This window comes from Micromys minutus (genome assembly GCF_963924665.1).
Source record: "Micromys minutus genome assembly, chromosome: 19".
NCBI classification, from domain to species: Eukaryota; Metazoa; Chordata; class Mammalia; order Rodentia; family Muridae; genus Micromys; species Micromys minutus.
In genome coordinates, this window is record NC_137954.1 from 10,032,951 (window position 1) to 10,047,347 (window position 14,397).

At 44.8% G+C, this 14,397-nt stretch overlaps 1 protein-coding gene across 6 annotated transcripts in view; it reads left to right on the forward strand.

The window, feature by feature from the left end:
- Positions 1 to 14,397, forward strand: part of SPATS2L (spermatogenesis associated serine rich 2 like) — a 166,875-nt gene that overhangs the window by 93,894 nt on the left and 58,584 nt on the right. For all 6 annotated transcript variants that reach the window (XM_080932681.1, XM_080932680.1, XM_080932682.1 and 3 more), the window contains 2 exons: positions 10,581 to 10,689; positions 13,769 to 13,818. In XM_080932681.1, coding sequence (XP_080788807.1) covers positions 10,581 to 10,689; positions 13,769 to 13,818 — 159 coding nt within the window. The remainder of the gene's footprint in view (positions 1 to 10,580; positions 10,690 to 13,768; positions 13,819 to 14,397) is intronic.

A 14,397-nucleotide genomic window follows, 5' to 3' on the forward strand; every position in this document is an offset into this window, starting at 1 on the left:
TTCATCTCTCTCTAGTGTCCTAATCCATCTTCTGAGGTGCCGTATCAGCCACTTCCACGTACCTGAGCCTCAGGACCCCCTACTGTAATTTTACAGTTTGTAATCGTGGGTCATTCCTCTCCTCTGCCTCTGCATCTAGCTCACTAAGAGTCTGTGGGGAAAGCCAGGCCAGCTGGCTCTGTGACAGATCTGTGCTGTCCAGCGTTCACGGACCTCCAGGCCTGGGCAGCATTCTTTATTCAGTACTGACGCTTCCTCTTAGGTTCCCGTGCAGGCAGCTCTAAACCTTTCTCTAGGTTTTAAGTGTCAAGGTTCAGATGGATGGCTTCCATAAACGTTCCTCTTCACCCACTCCAGTTTTTATCGAGTATCCATTCTCTGTTTCTCCTCTTTCCTTCCTCCTCAGAGGAATAGAAAGGGGACTTCCTTTGTTTCCAAAGAATATGATTCTACCTGGATATCTGTCTCCTCCCCACCCCATGTGTGTATGTATATGTGTGTATATACATGTATATGCACATATTGTATGTCTATGTCTGAGTGTATGTGCAGCAAACGTGTGCACATGTGAAAAGGGTCCATGCGAGTGTGTAAGTATGACTTTGGGTGTTTGTCCTCAGAAGACATCCACATTGTGTTTTGAGACGGGGTACCTCTCACACACTTGGTCCTGAGACTCAGTGGCTCAACTAGGTTGGCTTGCTGGCCACTGAGTCCTAGCAGTGCGCTTCCCCAGGAGTGGGATTACAAGAATTCGTCACCCTGCCTGCCTTTTTAAGTGTGTGCTGGGTATCAAACGTGGGTCCTCATGTCTGCCTAGGAAGTTCTTAGACTAAGACGTCTCCAGCCCTCCACAGCTTCACGCCACTTTGTCATTTCCTTGGGAAATCCTGCATAGTAATTTATCTCCTTTCCCTTCTTCAAATCCCCTCTCGCTGCCAACCTCCTCCTCCATCCGTGAACATGCTCAAGCCCTTTGGGCAGTAAATTCTACGCTGATTGTTTTAAGATGGATTGGAGAGAGGGAGATCCAAGCCAGAAACCCAGTCAGGATGGTTTTACAGACTTGGTGAGAAGGAGGAACTGGTCTAGGTTAGTGAGAGAGAGGGGAGAAAATGTAAGATTCAGAGGGGTTTGACTATCGGGGTACCCCAAAGTGGCTGTTGTTTGTCCCTTTGCATTATTTTCATCACTGTTTTGGGGACCCCATCTACTTTTCCCTGTGAAGTGTAGCCTCAGTACGTGACTAACTAGGACTCCCCAAGACAAGCACTGAGAAAGGAGTCCGCTAGAACGTAGCTTGTCGTTATGTTTTAAGAGGTGGCTGTTGGGATGGGAGAAAGACTTCAGTGTCAGAACTCTTGTTCCTCAAAGAAGGCATTGCAGCCACTGATGGCACCATCATCGCCACCGACTGCTGCAGATCTCAGGGCAGTGCAGATGAGGTCTGCACTTGGTCTACCTTAGAGGTCCAGACGTCAGAGTCTGTTGGGGGCCTCAACCCAAGGTGTTCCGTGGTCACTTTCCTTTCCAAGACTGATGGGGAGAATGGCTTCTCCTGCCTTTTCCTACCTCATCCTCCCTTCAAGCCCTGCGGTGGCTAGTTGAGTCTCACTAGCGTTGCTGTTTTCCACCCTCTTCCTCTGCACACAGCTACAGATTATCGTTCTGGGCCCCACTGAGAAGCCAGGATGATCTCAGTTCTCCAGACTCTGAGTTAACAACCTCCATTCCATCTGCAAACTGAGTTCTCCATGAAGTTCATCATCTCCTCAGGTTCTGGGGTACAAGACTGTGGGGACCACTCCTGCCCGCCACATTCCGAGATCAAGCAGAACCTTAAAGCAGTCGAACCAGCCTTCACTCGAGTGTCCCAAGCCTCCGGGGCTGCATCTTGGTTCTGAGCAGATCACAGCTAACTGTGCTAAGTTTCAGAAGATGCACAGAGGGTGTTACTAAGATCTTGTTTCAGCTTTTCTCTGACTCTGCCAACATGGCATTTTCCCCCATCTTCAAAACCTCATTTTTCTTCCTGATCCCATTCCACCCGCCCCCTGAAGTTCATTTTGATTTGTGCTAGTGGTGTTAATTCCCAGAGAAGTCAGCCGAGTAGAACATGACGACACTTCATACATATTGTTTTGCTGGCAGGAAGCAGATATTCGAAAAAGCAATTAAATGATGGATTTATCCTCAGTGCAAAGGTGCCAACTTGCAAAGAGTATTTCCTTTCCCTGCAAGAAGATTCACAGGAAACCACCTTCATTAGTGTGTAGATGGTGCTACTGGTCCAGCAAGTGAAGCAATGCGTACACAGAAGACACGGAGGAGATGTTTTTCAGACATCTCTGAAAGGCTCAATGTTTGAAAAATGTGACCAAAGCTGATTATAAAGCCCTTGTAGCGTTGCAGGAATGGCAAACCCATAAATAACTGGTTCTTGTTGGTGCGGAGAGGAGGTCGCTGGGTGTTGAATTGCTACCCTTATTGTAGATAGGATAATGCTCATCTTTAAGTGTGTTAAGTTCCTCAGGGCGGGAAGCAGCCATCTGCTATGCCTGGGACCGACAAGGCACTCCACACATCCATGACTTGAATCATTGAAGGTTTTTAATATCACTGCAAGGTACTTTCTGCTGAACTGTAGGCATGTGCTGACAAAGACCCAGAATGTCTCAGTGACCCCGTCATTGGCTCCCCAGACACTGTGCCTCCATCTCCTGAGTGCCCTGTTTTTACGATGCTGTGGAAATACGATTTTCCCTGAGCAAGTTATACCCCATCAGATAGTGCCACACAAGAAATTCTGGAGCTTTCGTGAGAGCAACCAACGGTGTATTTGCAAGACTCGAGGCATCTCGTCTCCCAGTCTCTGACTTTACATTCTGAGTACATTTGTCCTCAAAACATCTTCTGGGCTTTTTTCCTTCTTTGTCAGTTAGATGGGCTGGCTATTTGGCCGCGTTGTTTTTACCAGCTCAGTTTGCCTTTGGGTACTTGCTACTTGCTCAAGAAAATGAAAGCTTCTCAAGCTAGTGCAAATAAAAAGAGGTTATCACACAGGTCTGGAAGGGTGTCACGTGACTTGGGGACATTAAGGAGACGAGGGGGGACTTTCAGAGAGGCTGGCCCCATCCATTTCCACTCTGCTTTTCTCCCATTCTGAGTAATACTTAAGTGTCTGATTGGTACATTCTGGCCTTTCAAGCCAGCGGCTTCCTGACCATTGTGATTCATTGTGAATATACTCTGATTGCTTCCTGGGAAGACTCACTTACCATGAGGTGCAATTATAGAAGATCAGTCCCGACTTAACCGTGGTTGGACTTAAAATTTTCACCCTCACAACGGTGCAAAAGCAACGCCCTTTCGTTCTTGGTTTGCACTTCCAGCCCAGTACTGAGAAGTTAAGATGTTCAGCACTTTATTTCAGAACATGCTTTGTGTCGAGTGGCAGTATCCAACTGTAGGCTACTGCAAGTGTTCTGAACTCATGCAAAGCAGACCAGCCTAAGCTATAATGTCTCATAGCATAAGTGTACCAAACTAATTTATGGTTCCTTCTACATTTGTGTGTGCTTAAGTTCATGTGTATGAACATGTGTGTTATGTGAGTGTGTATACACAAGAGTGCATGTGCCTGAGGAGGTAGGAGGTCAATGCCAGGCATCTTCCTCAATCACTCCTTACCTTACTTTTGAGATAGTCTCTGACTGAACTTGGAGCTCACTGATTGACTACACTCCATGACCAGCAATCTCCAGGGATCTTCCTGTCCCACTGTATGGCTTTCAGACATGTACGGCCACCCAGCTTTTATATGTGGAGGTCCTGGTGATCCAGAATGTTCCTTATGCATGCGCAGCAAACACCAGCTAAACCATTCCTGCTCCTCTAAACAGGTTGTTGCCTTACAGTGTTTGTAATTTCCAATGAGATTATTGGTGCTTTAACACTGTTGGGAGTCACAGTGCACTTCCGTCTGTCCGTCTCACCTGTTTGTCTGCACGTCTCTTCTCCAGCTCTTCTTGCACTGTTCCTATTCTGTCTAGACACCCAGTGTCAGGACTAGACTTTTAGAAAGTGATTAAATGAGGCCAAGAGGGAAACACGTGTTGGCCACGTTAAAATTGGATAGAATGAGATAGAACTTAAGGGAAGGTATTCGGCCCACTGTCCCTGAGTCTGTGGAGGAAGAAAATTCAAAGCCATACCTTCATGGCCTATTGAGAATACTCCCACTCATTTCTATTTCAGACTTACTGAGCAGCTAATACGTGTCAGACTCTAGCAGACATGTTACACACATCGGTTCTCCTCCTATCTAGCAGATAACAGCCTCCTTTTATGAACCAAGTTCCAAGTTTCTGAGAAGTTGACCAAGGTCACATACCAGCGCCAAGATGAGAGCTCTGTTAACTCCGGTGCTCTCTCCTTGACGTCTCTCCATCCAGAGAGCATCCTCCTGACTTTGGGCAGGCGTACTTGCTCCTCTGTCGTGCCACAGTTTCTTGTTCATACAAAGAACACAGCACCGGCTCTCATTAGCGAGTCCCCAGGTCAGTGGCTACAGCCGGCACTCAGAGCAGACACAGCTGATGTCCTGTCTCCTGAGCTGACTCTGGAAAGATAGATAGGCATATTGTACGCTTTCTTCATTGCCCCTAAACTCTAAAAATACCACTGTTCCTGACTACCTAGCAGCAGAATTGTAAGAATTTTAAGTATTCTTCCGGTCTCTGATGGAATTGTAAAGAACATTCGTGTGTTCGCTCTGCCTGTGTAGTGCTCGGGGCGCAGTCAGTCAGCCAGTTGGGACCCGCTGTGTTACTATGGATGGCAGTTGCAAGAGCAGATGCAAGCGGCTGTGTGGTACCAGCACACTGGTAGAATATTCGTTTGGCTCCGAGCAGCATTTGGATGTGGCTACAGGCTGACTTTCATTAAATACCTACTGCACACACAGTATCTATCAGTCGCTCCCGCGTAGCCATGGTAACCATACAGAGCCGGCATTCTTCTGCCCTCAGAAGGCTTGCAGTCTAGTCAAAACAGTGTGCCCACAATCCGTAGAATCTAAAGGAGGTGCTTAAGTATTTAAAAATGCTTCAGGTAGAAAGGGTTAAAGACTTCATGCATGCTCTCGGTCTTTCAGCTATCATATGAGAATGGGGACAAGATACATCAGAAGTCAGAGGAGGAGCTCTGATGAAGGTGCAGGTGAGGGCTGAGGAGTCAAAACTGAGTGTGAGGCACGTGTGTGCAGGGTAGAGGAACAGAGTAACCTGGAAAATCAGGATGGGGCCCTGCTGCCCTGCTGCCCTGTGGCCTCGAGCTCCAGAGTGTGCAAATTGCACTTCACTGTAATTCTTCGATAAGGATGGTCACGATTCTCCGACCATCGCTCCATCCCCACGTGTTCTGAACCCATGAGTTCAGGTCGCCACAGATGGAGAATATTTTGGAAAGAAAATGAGCATGTATAGAATTTTGTCTTGTCATTATTTCCCAAACAGTGCAATATAACTATTTTCATGGTGTTTACATTTAAGGGAGTGGTATTTCAAAATATATACTTAAAGTACCTAGTGAATTTGCATAGGTTACTTGCATACCCATTTTTTGTAAGGAACTTGGGCTCCTGTGGCTTTTGTTACCTTGGGATCCTGGAACGCATCTCCCAGAAGACCATAGGAAAACTATATTTTTGTAAGGATAGTAGCATCAGAGTGAATCTCCAATAGAGAGACTGAAGTGGAAAGACTGGTTATTTTGTGCCTGTTGATAATGCTAGGTCTTGGCTGATCACACGGCAATGTAAGTAGATTGAAAATTCTTCTCTGGATTGCTTTTGAAACTCCAGCATGGTTTAAGACTCACTGGTAAGCCAAGAAGAAAGCCCAAGGAGCCGTCCCAGTTAGGCTCAGTAATGTGCAGTGTGAACAAGGAAACCTGTTAACAGCTCTTCAACCAGAGACAGCTCAGCTTTGAACTGAACAGCATCCCATTGCTTGGTTAATGTGTAAGCCAATAGGTTGGGGCCTGGTGCAGAATATGTCAGAGCCTGCAGGGCCAGATAGGAAAGCCCCCAAGAAAAGAGGGATCCAGATGAAAAGAACTCCAAAGGTAACATCCCAACCCCTTTCTAAATAGCAAATTGAATTTGCCAAACCAGACACAAATTAGCAGAAGCAGAACAGATGGGGGTGATACTGGAAGGCTGAAGCAGTTGTTAAATGAAGCGCTAACTAGCCGTCCCGACTGTCACCCAGCAGGTTGAATGGCTGCCTGGTGGGCGCCAATGGACCTCTCTGATGTTTTGGCAGGGGAGCCCCTTAGGATTGCTGTCAAGGGCAGAAGGGCCCCAGGGCTGTGTGTAAGAAGCAAGCCAGAAACAGCACAGCCACTGCCTGTGTGAATTTTACAAATTCCCTCGTATGCAAACTACCATTAGCCACGCTTGGATAGAGCCCTTCCACAGCTCTCAGAAGCTGCACTTCCACAGGCAGCCACAACCGCAGCTGCTGAGCACACCCAGGGCATCCCCTCTCTGGCAGTCCATGCCCTGTGTTCGGTATCACTCCATAATGAGGTCTTTCTTAGACTTGAATGCCCAGACCCTTAGAGTCTGCTGAACTGTGAATAGCGGCTGCCTGGTTCCTGCATGTTTATTTGCACACAGGAACACGCGTGATCTCTCCATCCTCCGTGAAGTCATTCCCATACAGAAATGATGCAGGGGATTTATGAATTGTGCCGCTCTCTTGGCATTGACAGAGACCAGTGACCAGAGCAAATAGAAGTTAGCCCAGACTTCAGCATGACTGAGGAATGGTCAAAAACAGAAAAGACCCCTTCCACCCACCTTATCTGCTCATTTCTTGGAGTGCCTCTTCTAATTAAGAACCAACCCTGCAAGTTGGTTCTATTTCTCGTAGATTTGATATGGAACTCAATTAGTGATGATTTTTCTAGCGAGTCAGAACTAAGATATATATAATAAGGAAGGGCTGGGGAGATAGCTCCGTTAGAGAAACGCTTGCATGAGGACCTTAATTTGATACCCAGCGCCCACATTAAAGTTAGTCACTGTGATGCACTGTAATCCCAGGATTGAGGAGGTACAGCAAGTTCCTGAGCTCACTGGGTTTTGGCTCTAGGTTCTGTTAGAGTTGGTCTCAAAATACAAGGGAGAGAGCCCTTGCCGAAGACACCAGGTGTTGACCTTTGGCCTTCACATTCATGCATGTATACTCACCTACTTATGGGCAGCACTTACCCACAAGTACACATTCACACACACACATGCATGTCCACCAGTGACAACATAATGCTGTTTGTCTGCACATAGCTGCCCATGATTATGTGGTCTTTGTTTCTGATTTTACAAGGATGGGAAGAGTAATGCAGGAGTCTAAAGAGAAAGTGTCTGAGCAATGGTTTACATTGTTTTTGCCTTAACATCATAAAACATGTTTTGCAGAGGAGAGTCTAGAATCAAGGGAGTAATTATTTTTATGTTGATTTTATGGTTTTGGTCTTTGCTAGTCACATAGCTCTGTGTAGGTGGCTTGAAAACTTTGGTATAATCTTACAATGATGTACTAAAGGTAATTAATAACTGATCATTTTATTATTTAGAAAGGCATGCTTGATATGGAAATGATGGTGGTCGTTATTATAAAATTTTACATATGAACAAATTGTAGTGGCTCGAACTGCTAAAATTGTATTTATTTGAAGAGTATTAGGAATGTAATATAGCTCTTCCCATGGCTACTGCTTAACATGGCGCTGTAGAAAGACAGGAAGCCTAAGTCAACCTGGAGGCTTCATTTGGACCTTACTCACCCTGCCGAAGATGGAATTTTTGATTCTGGAAATTTTGGTACCTTCCCTAGTGACTGTCTAGGTTTTTCTTCCCTAGTTTGCTTTTTTTTTTTTTTCTGTTTGAAAATGGGAACAGTTTCTACTGGAGAAGGTTAAAGTCAGTGGGAAAACTGGAAATCTTTGAAATGTTCACACTGAACGCCTGAAGAATAAAGTCACAGTTGTTTCTGAGAAACAGTTCTCACAAAGGTATTTGAAATATCTTACCAAGAAATACCTTGTGAATAATCTCCGTGATTGGCTTCGTGTGGTCGCCTCTGACAAGGAGACTTATGAGCTTCACTATTTCCATGAGGCACGATGAAGATGCTCAGAGTCTGAGGGCTCATTGGCCTTTGCTTTTAATAAAATGGAAGTACACCAAAGAAACCTAAAATCAGACTTTATGAGCAAATAAAAGTCATTTTACTTTAAAAATTTTTTTTAAAAAGGGAATGAAATATGGGTAACTCCAAAGCAATACTAGGCACAAGGCAAATACTGTGTATTATGACCGTTGATGGCCTTCCTGCGCTGGCTTTGGTTTTGTTTCTTTGCATCTTGGTTTAAATATACTAATTGTATACATGGCAGGCAAGTGCTCTACCAACTGAGATCCATTTTTGACCCCATGTTAGCTTTTTCTTAAAAACGTTTTAATATTCAGTGAGAAAAAATACCTCTCTTTGAAATGTGATGAAAGAAACAGATGTGAGGAGAGGACCCACAAGGCCAGCGTGGTTTGCGTAGCCTTGGAGACCCTGCCTAGTCTGGTCCCTGTCAAGTCTGGCCTCTGCCGTGCTCCACTTCCTCACCCTCTGCTGTCCTCCATCTTCCCTGTGGAGTCCTGCTCATCCTGCCCAGGATGCTCGCCCCTCCCTTCTCTGTCCCCTCCCCCCTTCCATCTAACTCTTCTCACTCTCTGTGGTCATTTGAGCATTGCCTACACCCCCTATGACCTTTATGTTTCAGGAAGTTTGGTGCCTCTCTACACAATGAGTCGAGTCAGTGGTTCTCAGCCTTCCTGATGCTACAGCCCTTTGATACAGTTCCCAGTGGTGACCCCCAACCATAAAATTATCTCCTTGCTACTTTGTAACTGTGATTTTGCTACTGTTATGAATCATAATGTAAATATCTGGTGTGGGGGGTATCTGATAGGCAGCCCCCAAAGGCATTGCAACCCACAGGTTGAGGACCACTGCAGTGAGGTTTTAAAGAGTGTTTACCATGTCCACTTAGTGGCACGTGTCTGCCGCTGGGGAGGCAGAGACAGGACAGTTTGAGGCTGTGTAATGAGACCAAAAATAAATAGTATCACTGAGCTGGACTTTTAAAGAAGGGCAGCAGAGCAGTGAAGACCTTAGTTTTGTTTTTGTTTTTGTTTTTTTAAGAGTCATGTTTTTCTAATTAAGTCTAGAGAACCCAAGAGCCATAAAATGTGAGACTAGTAAAAAGCCCAGAGGGGTATTGACTGACATATATTCTAGTAGAATCTCCATGAAGCCCAAATATTTAGCATTTTTAAATGTCAGAATTTGAAACCAGTCTTCTGGTCAATAATGTCAACATCTCTACAAGTCCTATTGTGCCTGTCGCCTATGCAATTTTCTCATTATAACCTAAACACTGTTATCTACAGATCTGCATGGAGCAGGCAGCCTATTTCTTACATCATCAAAAACTAGTCTGTACTGCTCAGTTAATGTCTGGTCAATGGTGTCATATTACGTGTGCCATGTTTCTATAATCCAAACCCCATGAATCCAATTATAACAAATTCCATTTAACTCTAAAACCCACTGGTCCTGACTTATCTCCGAGTGGCTCGTGTATAGATTGTACCATTCTCTAATGAGCATGCCCCGCTGCCTCTGCCGTGTGCTTGTGTTTGTTAGTACAGAGATCCTTCTCATAAGAAAGGGGTAAGGTAGGTTATGCCAAGATACATAGAACAGTCTGTAATAATATCGGGTTCTCAGAGATAAAGGTCAATGAATTCTAGCAGGCAACCGGAAAGACTCTGTGCTCCATTGGATGGAGGGGGCTCCACATCACTGAGGAGCTAACACAAGCGTCCGAATCCTTGGCTCACACGTGCCTTTACCTTTACTTTGTTTAACGGTTATTTTTCAGAAGGGGGCTGGAGATCATTTTCTGTAACACGCTGGGATTGCCATTGCACAAAGGCAGAGCTCCAGAGTCTCCCGTCTTTATAAACAGGGATGGAGTTTCACAGCACACGTCTGTGACCCTCATATAACTGCTTTCACTGTGCCCAGAGAGAAGCTGAGGCATGAAACTATTTCTGTATGTTTTCTAAAGATACTCCTGAGCGAGTGGAAAGGAAGCCTGAGACAGAAAAAGATTCTGTGTCCTCACGGAGAACACATCTTGTATGAATCTCAGCCTCCAGGAGGGTTGGTTGCCAAATCAGAGCTGGCTTCGAGAGGTTGTTCTTTCAGCCTCACAAGGAGACCTCTGTAGCGGTGTGTACACAAACAAAGCAGGCACCCAGGTGATTAGCGACACAAATGCTCACTTCTCTAAAAGGCTGGAGGATGTTTGCTGGCAAGAAGACAGGTGGTTTAGCTGGCTTGGCTTTCCTGGCCTTTCTAAGTTATAACTCTGTCCTATCTAGCAGGGGCTCTGTAGGTGAACAGTCCTTGGGGGTAGTCACCTTTCTGTTTTTCTCTTCCTTTTTCTCCTAGATCTATGCAGTTAGATCGGTTGTTCCAAACAAAAGCAATAATGAAATCGTCCTGGTGCTCCAACAGTTTGATTTCAATGTGGACAAAGCCGTGCAAGCCTTTGTGGATGGTAGGTAGACCGCCCGCCTGAAAGCGAAATGGTGGACTAATCAAATCCAGTAGCTTTGTGGATGGTAGGTAGACCGCCCGCCTGAAAGCGAAATGGTGGACTAATCAAATCCAGTAGCGTGGGGTTTCTTCCCCTAAATGAACTGAACATTAAATAGTTTCTAATACTTCTCATAAAAACATGATACCCCTTTAATCACCACCCTCTGGAGGCAGAGGGAGACTGAACTCTTGTGAGTTCAAGGACAGCCTGGCTTACACGGTAAGTTCCAGACCAGGTAGGGATGCCTGGTGAGACCCTGTGTTCTAGACCAGCTAGAGCTATATAGTGAAGACTTACCTCAAGGAAGAAAACAAACAAAGAAACCAAAAAGCACAACCGGTTTCCAAAGATCACAGACACGTTGTAAGGGCAGAATAAAGACGGGCCTTTCCCACTCATTTACAAGAAGAGACTGAATAATAATTGGTTCTAATAATTATTATTTGCCAAGTATTTCAGTTTTGTTAAGCTTGTCCTTTATTCAGTGGTGTTCTAGTGAGTAGAGGCCAGTGCACTTCGTTGGTGACCTGTGTGTCATGGCTGTGCTTCTGAACTCCCGGTCGACGTGAGCTGAATTCCTGACAGCTGGACCGCTCAGTTAATCATACGACCAGTTCATCTGCCTCTTAATTGATTTTGGTCACATGAGGGGAAAAAAATCCATTTTTTAGGAAGTACCTTGCCAGTGGTCATTGCGGAATCTCAGGTCTGAAAAGGTGTTGATCCTGCACTGACTTACAGGTCTGGGTATCTTTTAATTGTGGAGAAATTCTCCTTAATATTTTGTCTTGACTAAAGATTTTTTTTGTCACAGTTATTAAATGTCCTGTTTCCCGGCACTTTTTCTCTCTCTATTCTGTAAATAATGGACTAGCTAAACACAGCCTGACAGAGCTGGAGAAGACCTCCAGCGCCATTTTACCTCAGTCGCACTGTGTCAGGGACGGCGCGGTTTCCTTGTTCTGTGAGGACTGGAATAGCCCTCTTGAGTATAATTAAGCAGCTCAGGGCGAGATCCGGAACCCAAGCACCCAGTCTGTCCCAGCTCAGAAGCTCAGGGTCCTAACTAAAGTACAAATGATGACCATTCATACAGAGGTGCAGGCAAATCTCCTACGTGAAACTTTCTCACCGTGTGCCCTGCTTCGCTGTGGACACTGTGGAGGTTATATTGATGTCTAATCTTTAGTCCTTAGGACCACATGGTGGCTGCGGTTTGCGCCCCACACACCCTCTTTAAATGTCGTGATTGTGCACATCCTAACTCTGAGACAAGTCTCCTGTCTGGTTTTCCTTGCCACATCATTTACATGAACAGAGGTTCAGAGTGAGTTAGGGGCTGCTTTCTCCACCCCTTCCCACCCCCGCCTCCCCTGAGGGTTTGTGTTGTAGATGCACAGAGGCAGCAGTGATGAACCGTCATCCAGAAGGCCTCACTCCTGAAGTCTTCATCTTGTCCCTGGCAGGGTCTCATTAAAGCTGAAGATCCTGATTGGCTGAGTTGCAAACCAATGGGGGAAAGTTGCTTAAAACCCAGGAAGAGTCAGAACAAAAAATACTTGTTGGGAATCTTTGGTGGGCCATACTGAAGTCACCGATTCAAATGGCTTACTGAAAACACCTCCAAGCACTTCTGGCACCATTAAAATCTAAGAACGCTTTCAGAATCTTTTGTAAATAAGAGTATTTCTTCACAATTATTCTGTGTAAGCTCTTGTCCAAATCACAAATAAAGTTGTCAATGCCAAAATACGAAGCAAAGTAATGGACATGCACCTGCGACACAGCAGCTTGCCTTCGGAATGGCTGCTCACAGTTTTCTGAAGCTTACCTCCATGTAGAAAGTGTCAGCCTAGCTACGAGAAAGACCCTGGTGAGTCACCAAGGAGAAATGACAAACCCCAGGCAACTGGTGAACATTAACTCCTGGGGCAAATCAGAGAAATGCTAACCCAGTCAGTTACTAAAACATATAAATTCTATTTACGTGTGGGTGCAGCCTTGCCATTTCAAGTGCACGAAACTCAAACAAGACCAAGAGGAACCGGAAACTCAGGACAGATAGGAGTGATGTGCCTGTTAAACACTGTAGCATCCTGCTTGTCCCTTAGTGACAGCAACCACGGGAGCTACTGATTTGAAATTTATCGCAGAGACCAGTCTGAAGTTAATCTCTGGTTAGCCAGTACCTTGCAAACAGTTATTATTATGATATATACTATACTAATGTAAAGTGATCTGAGAACGCTTAAAATTGTTAGACTATGTAGGACCCTCTCCCTTATGAAGTTCCTGCTTATATGGAATCGGGTGATTCTTCATTATCAGTCACTAGTTGAGTTTATACCCAGCAATTAATATAAATAGATTTTTGTTAAAGTGCATAGAGACTGATTATGGTTAAAATCGTTAAAGTATTTCTTAGCTCTATTGGGTCAAAGTTATGTATGTGACCGGGCAGGGCCTGGGACCCAGTTAGTCATTTAATAAACTTGCTTGGTTTGAAATGGAAGCTTTGTAAAAGGACACATCCTTTCCTCTCCATGGTGGGTGGAGAAAACAGTATCTCTTCCTCGGCCCCTGTAAATCTTGACCTGATAAGAGTCAAAATGGAGCAAAGATGGCCACACCAAAAGGTCTGCCTGTCATGGTTAGTAGTAGAGAAAAGCATGTGTTCAGTTCAGTAGCTTATAGCACTTTATTCATATATCAACCAGAACAATTTTAATTCTACCCGTGGCAATGGGACTATCAGAAAATTCTCAAGATAGATTTCATATTCCCTAAGACAACAGGATAAAAAAAAATGGTAGGCTTCACAAAGCAGGGCTTAATATTTTTATGAAACCAAGACTGTGCAGTGAATTAAATGAACTCTTGGAAATAAGAAACAGAACTGTCGTTTTTATTAAGGCAGGCTGTATCAAAATAAATGAAGAAGTCCGCCCTGCCTCCCCTGATTGCCACCAAGCACCTATGAATTTGCTGTTCGTTTTATTGTGCGGATATTTGTTGAAGATTCTCTCTCTTTATCTAGGCAGTGCAATTCAAGTTTTGAAAGAATGGAACATGCCGGGGAAAAAGAAGGTAAGATTAAGGTGACGGTGAATTAGTAATATCTTCAGTCAAACCTTCGGGGTTGTTATCGTTCCAACAAAGCTGCCAATTTAGTGCTTCATTTGAACTCATTAATATGCACACCAGACAGCTTCTATGTCTGCGCCTAGCTCCAGATACGAGCCACTCTCCTTCCTAAGGCCCTTATTTTCTGTTCGGTGTGTGTGTGTGTGTGAGTGTGTGAGTGAGTGTATGTGACTGTGTGTGTGAAAGAGTGAATGTGTGTGTGTGAGTGAGTGTGTGAGTGTGTGTGAGAGTGTGTGTGAGAGTGTGTGTGAGAGTGTGTGTGTATGTGAGTGTGTATGTGTGTGAGTGTGAGTACATGAGTGTGTGTGTTTAACCAACCAGGTGTACTCCAGGAGCTCCAGAATTGTGCTTTTTTGTAAGTATTAAGAGGAGCCCAGTAACACAATCAAAGCACTGAAGATGCTAATATGCCCAAACATACCCCATAGCACAAAGGCAGAGATTTTGGGATGCTTTAAAGATGCTTGAAGATACCTTTCCCCCCTAGAATCTGAACTCAGTCTTCAATAGAAGAGAAAATGC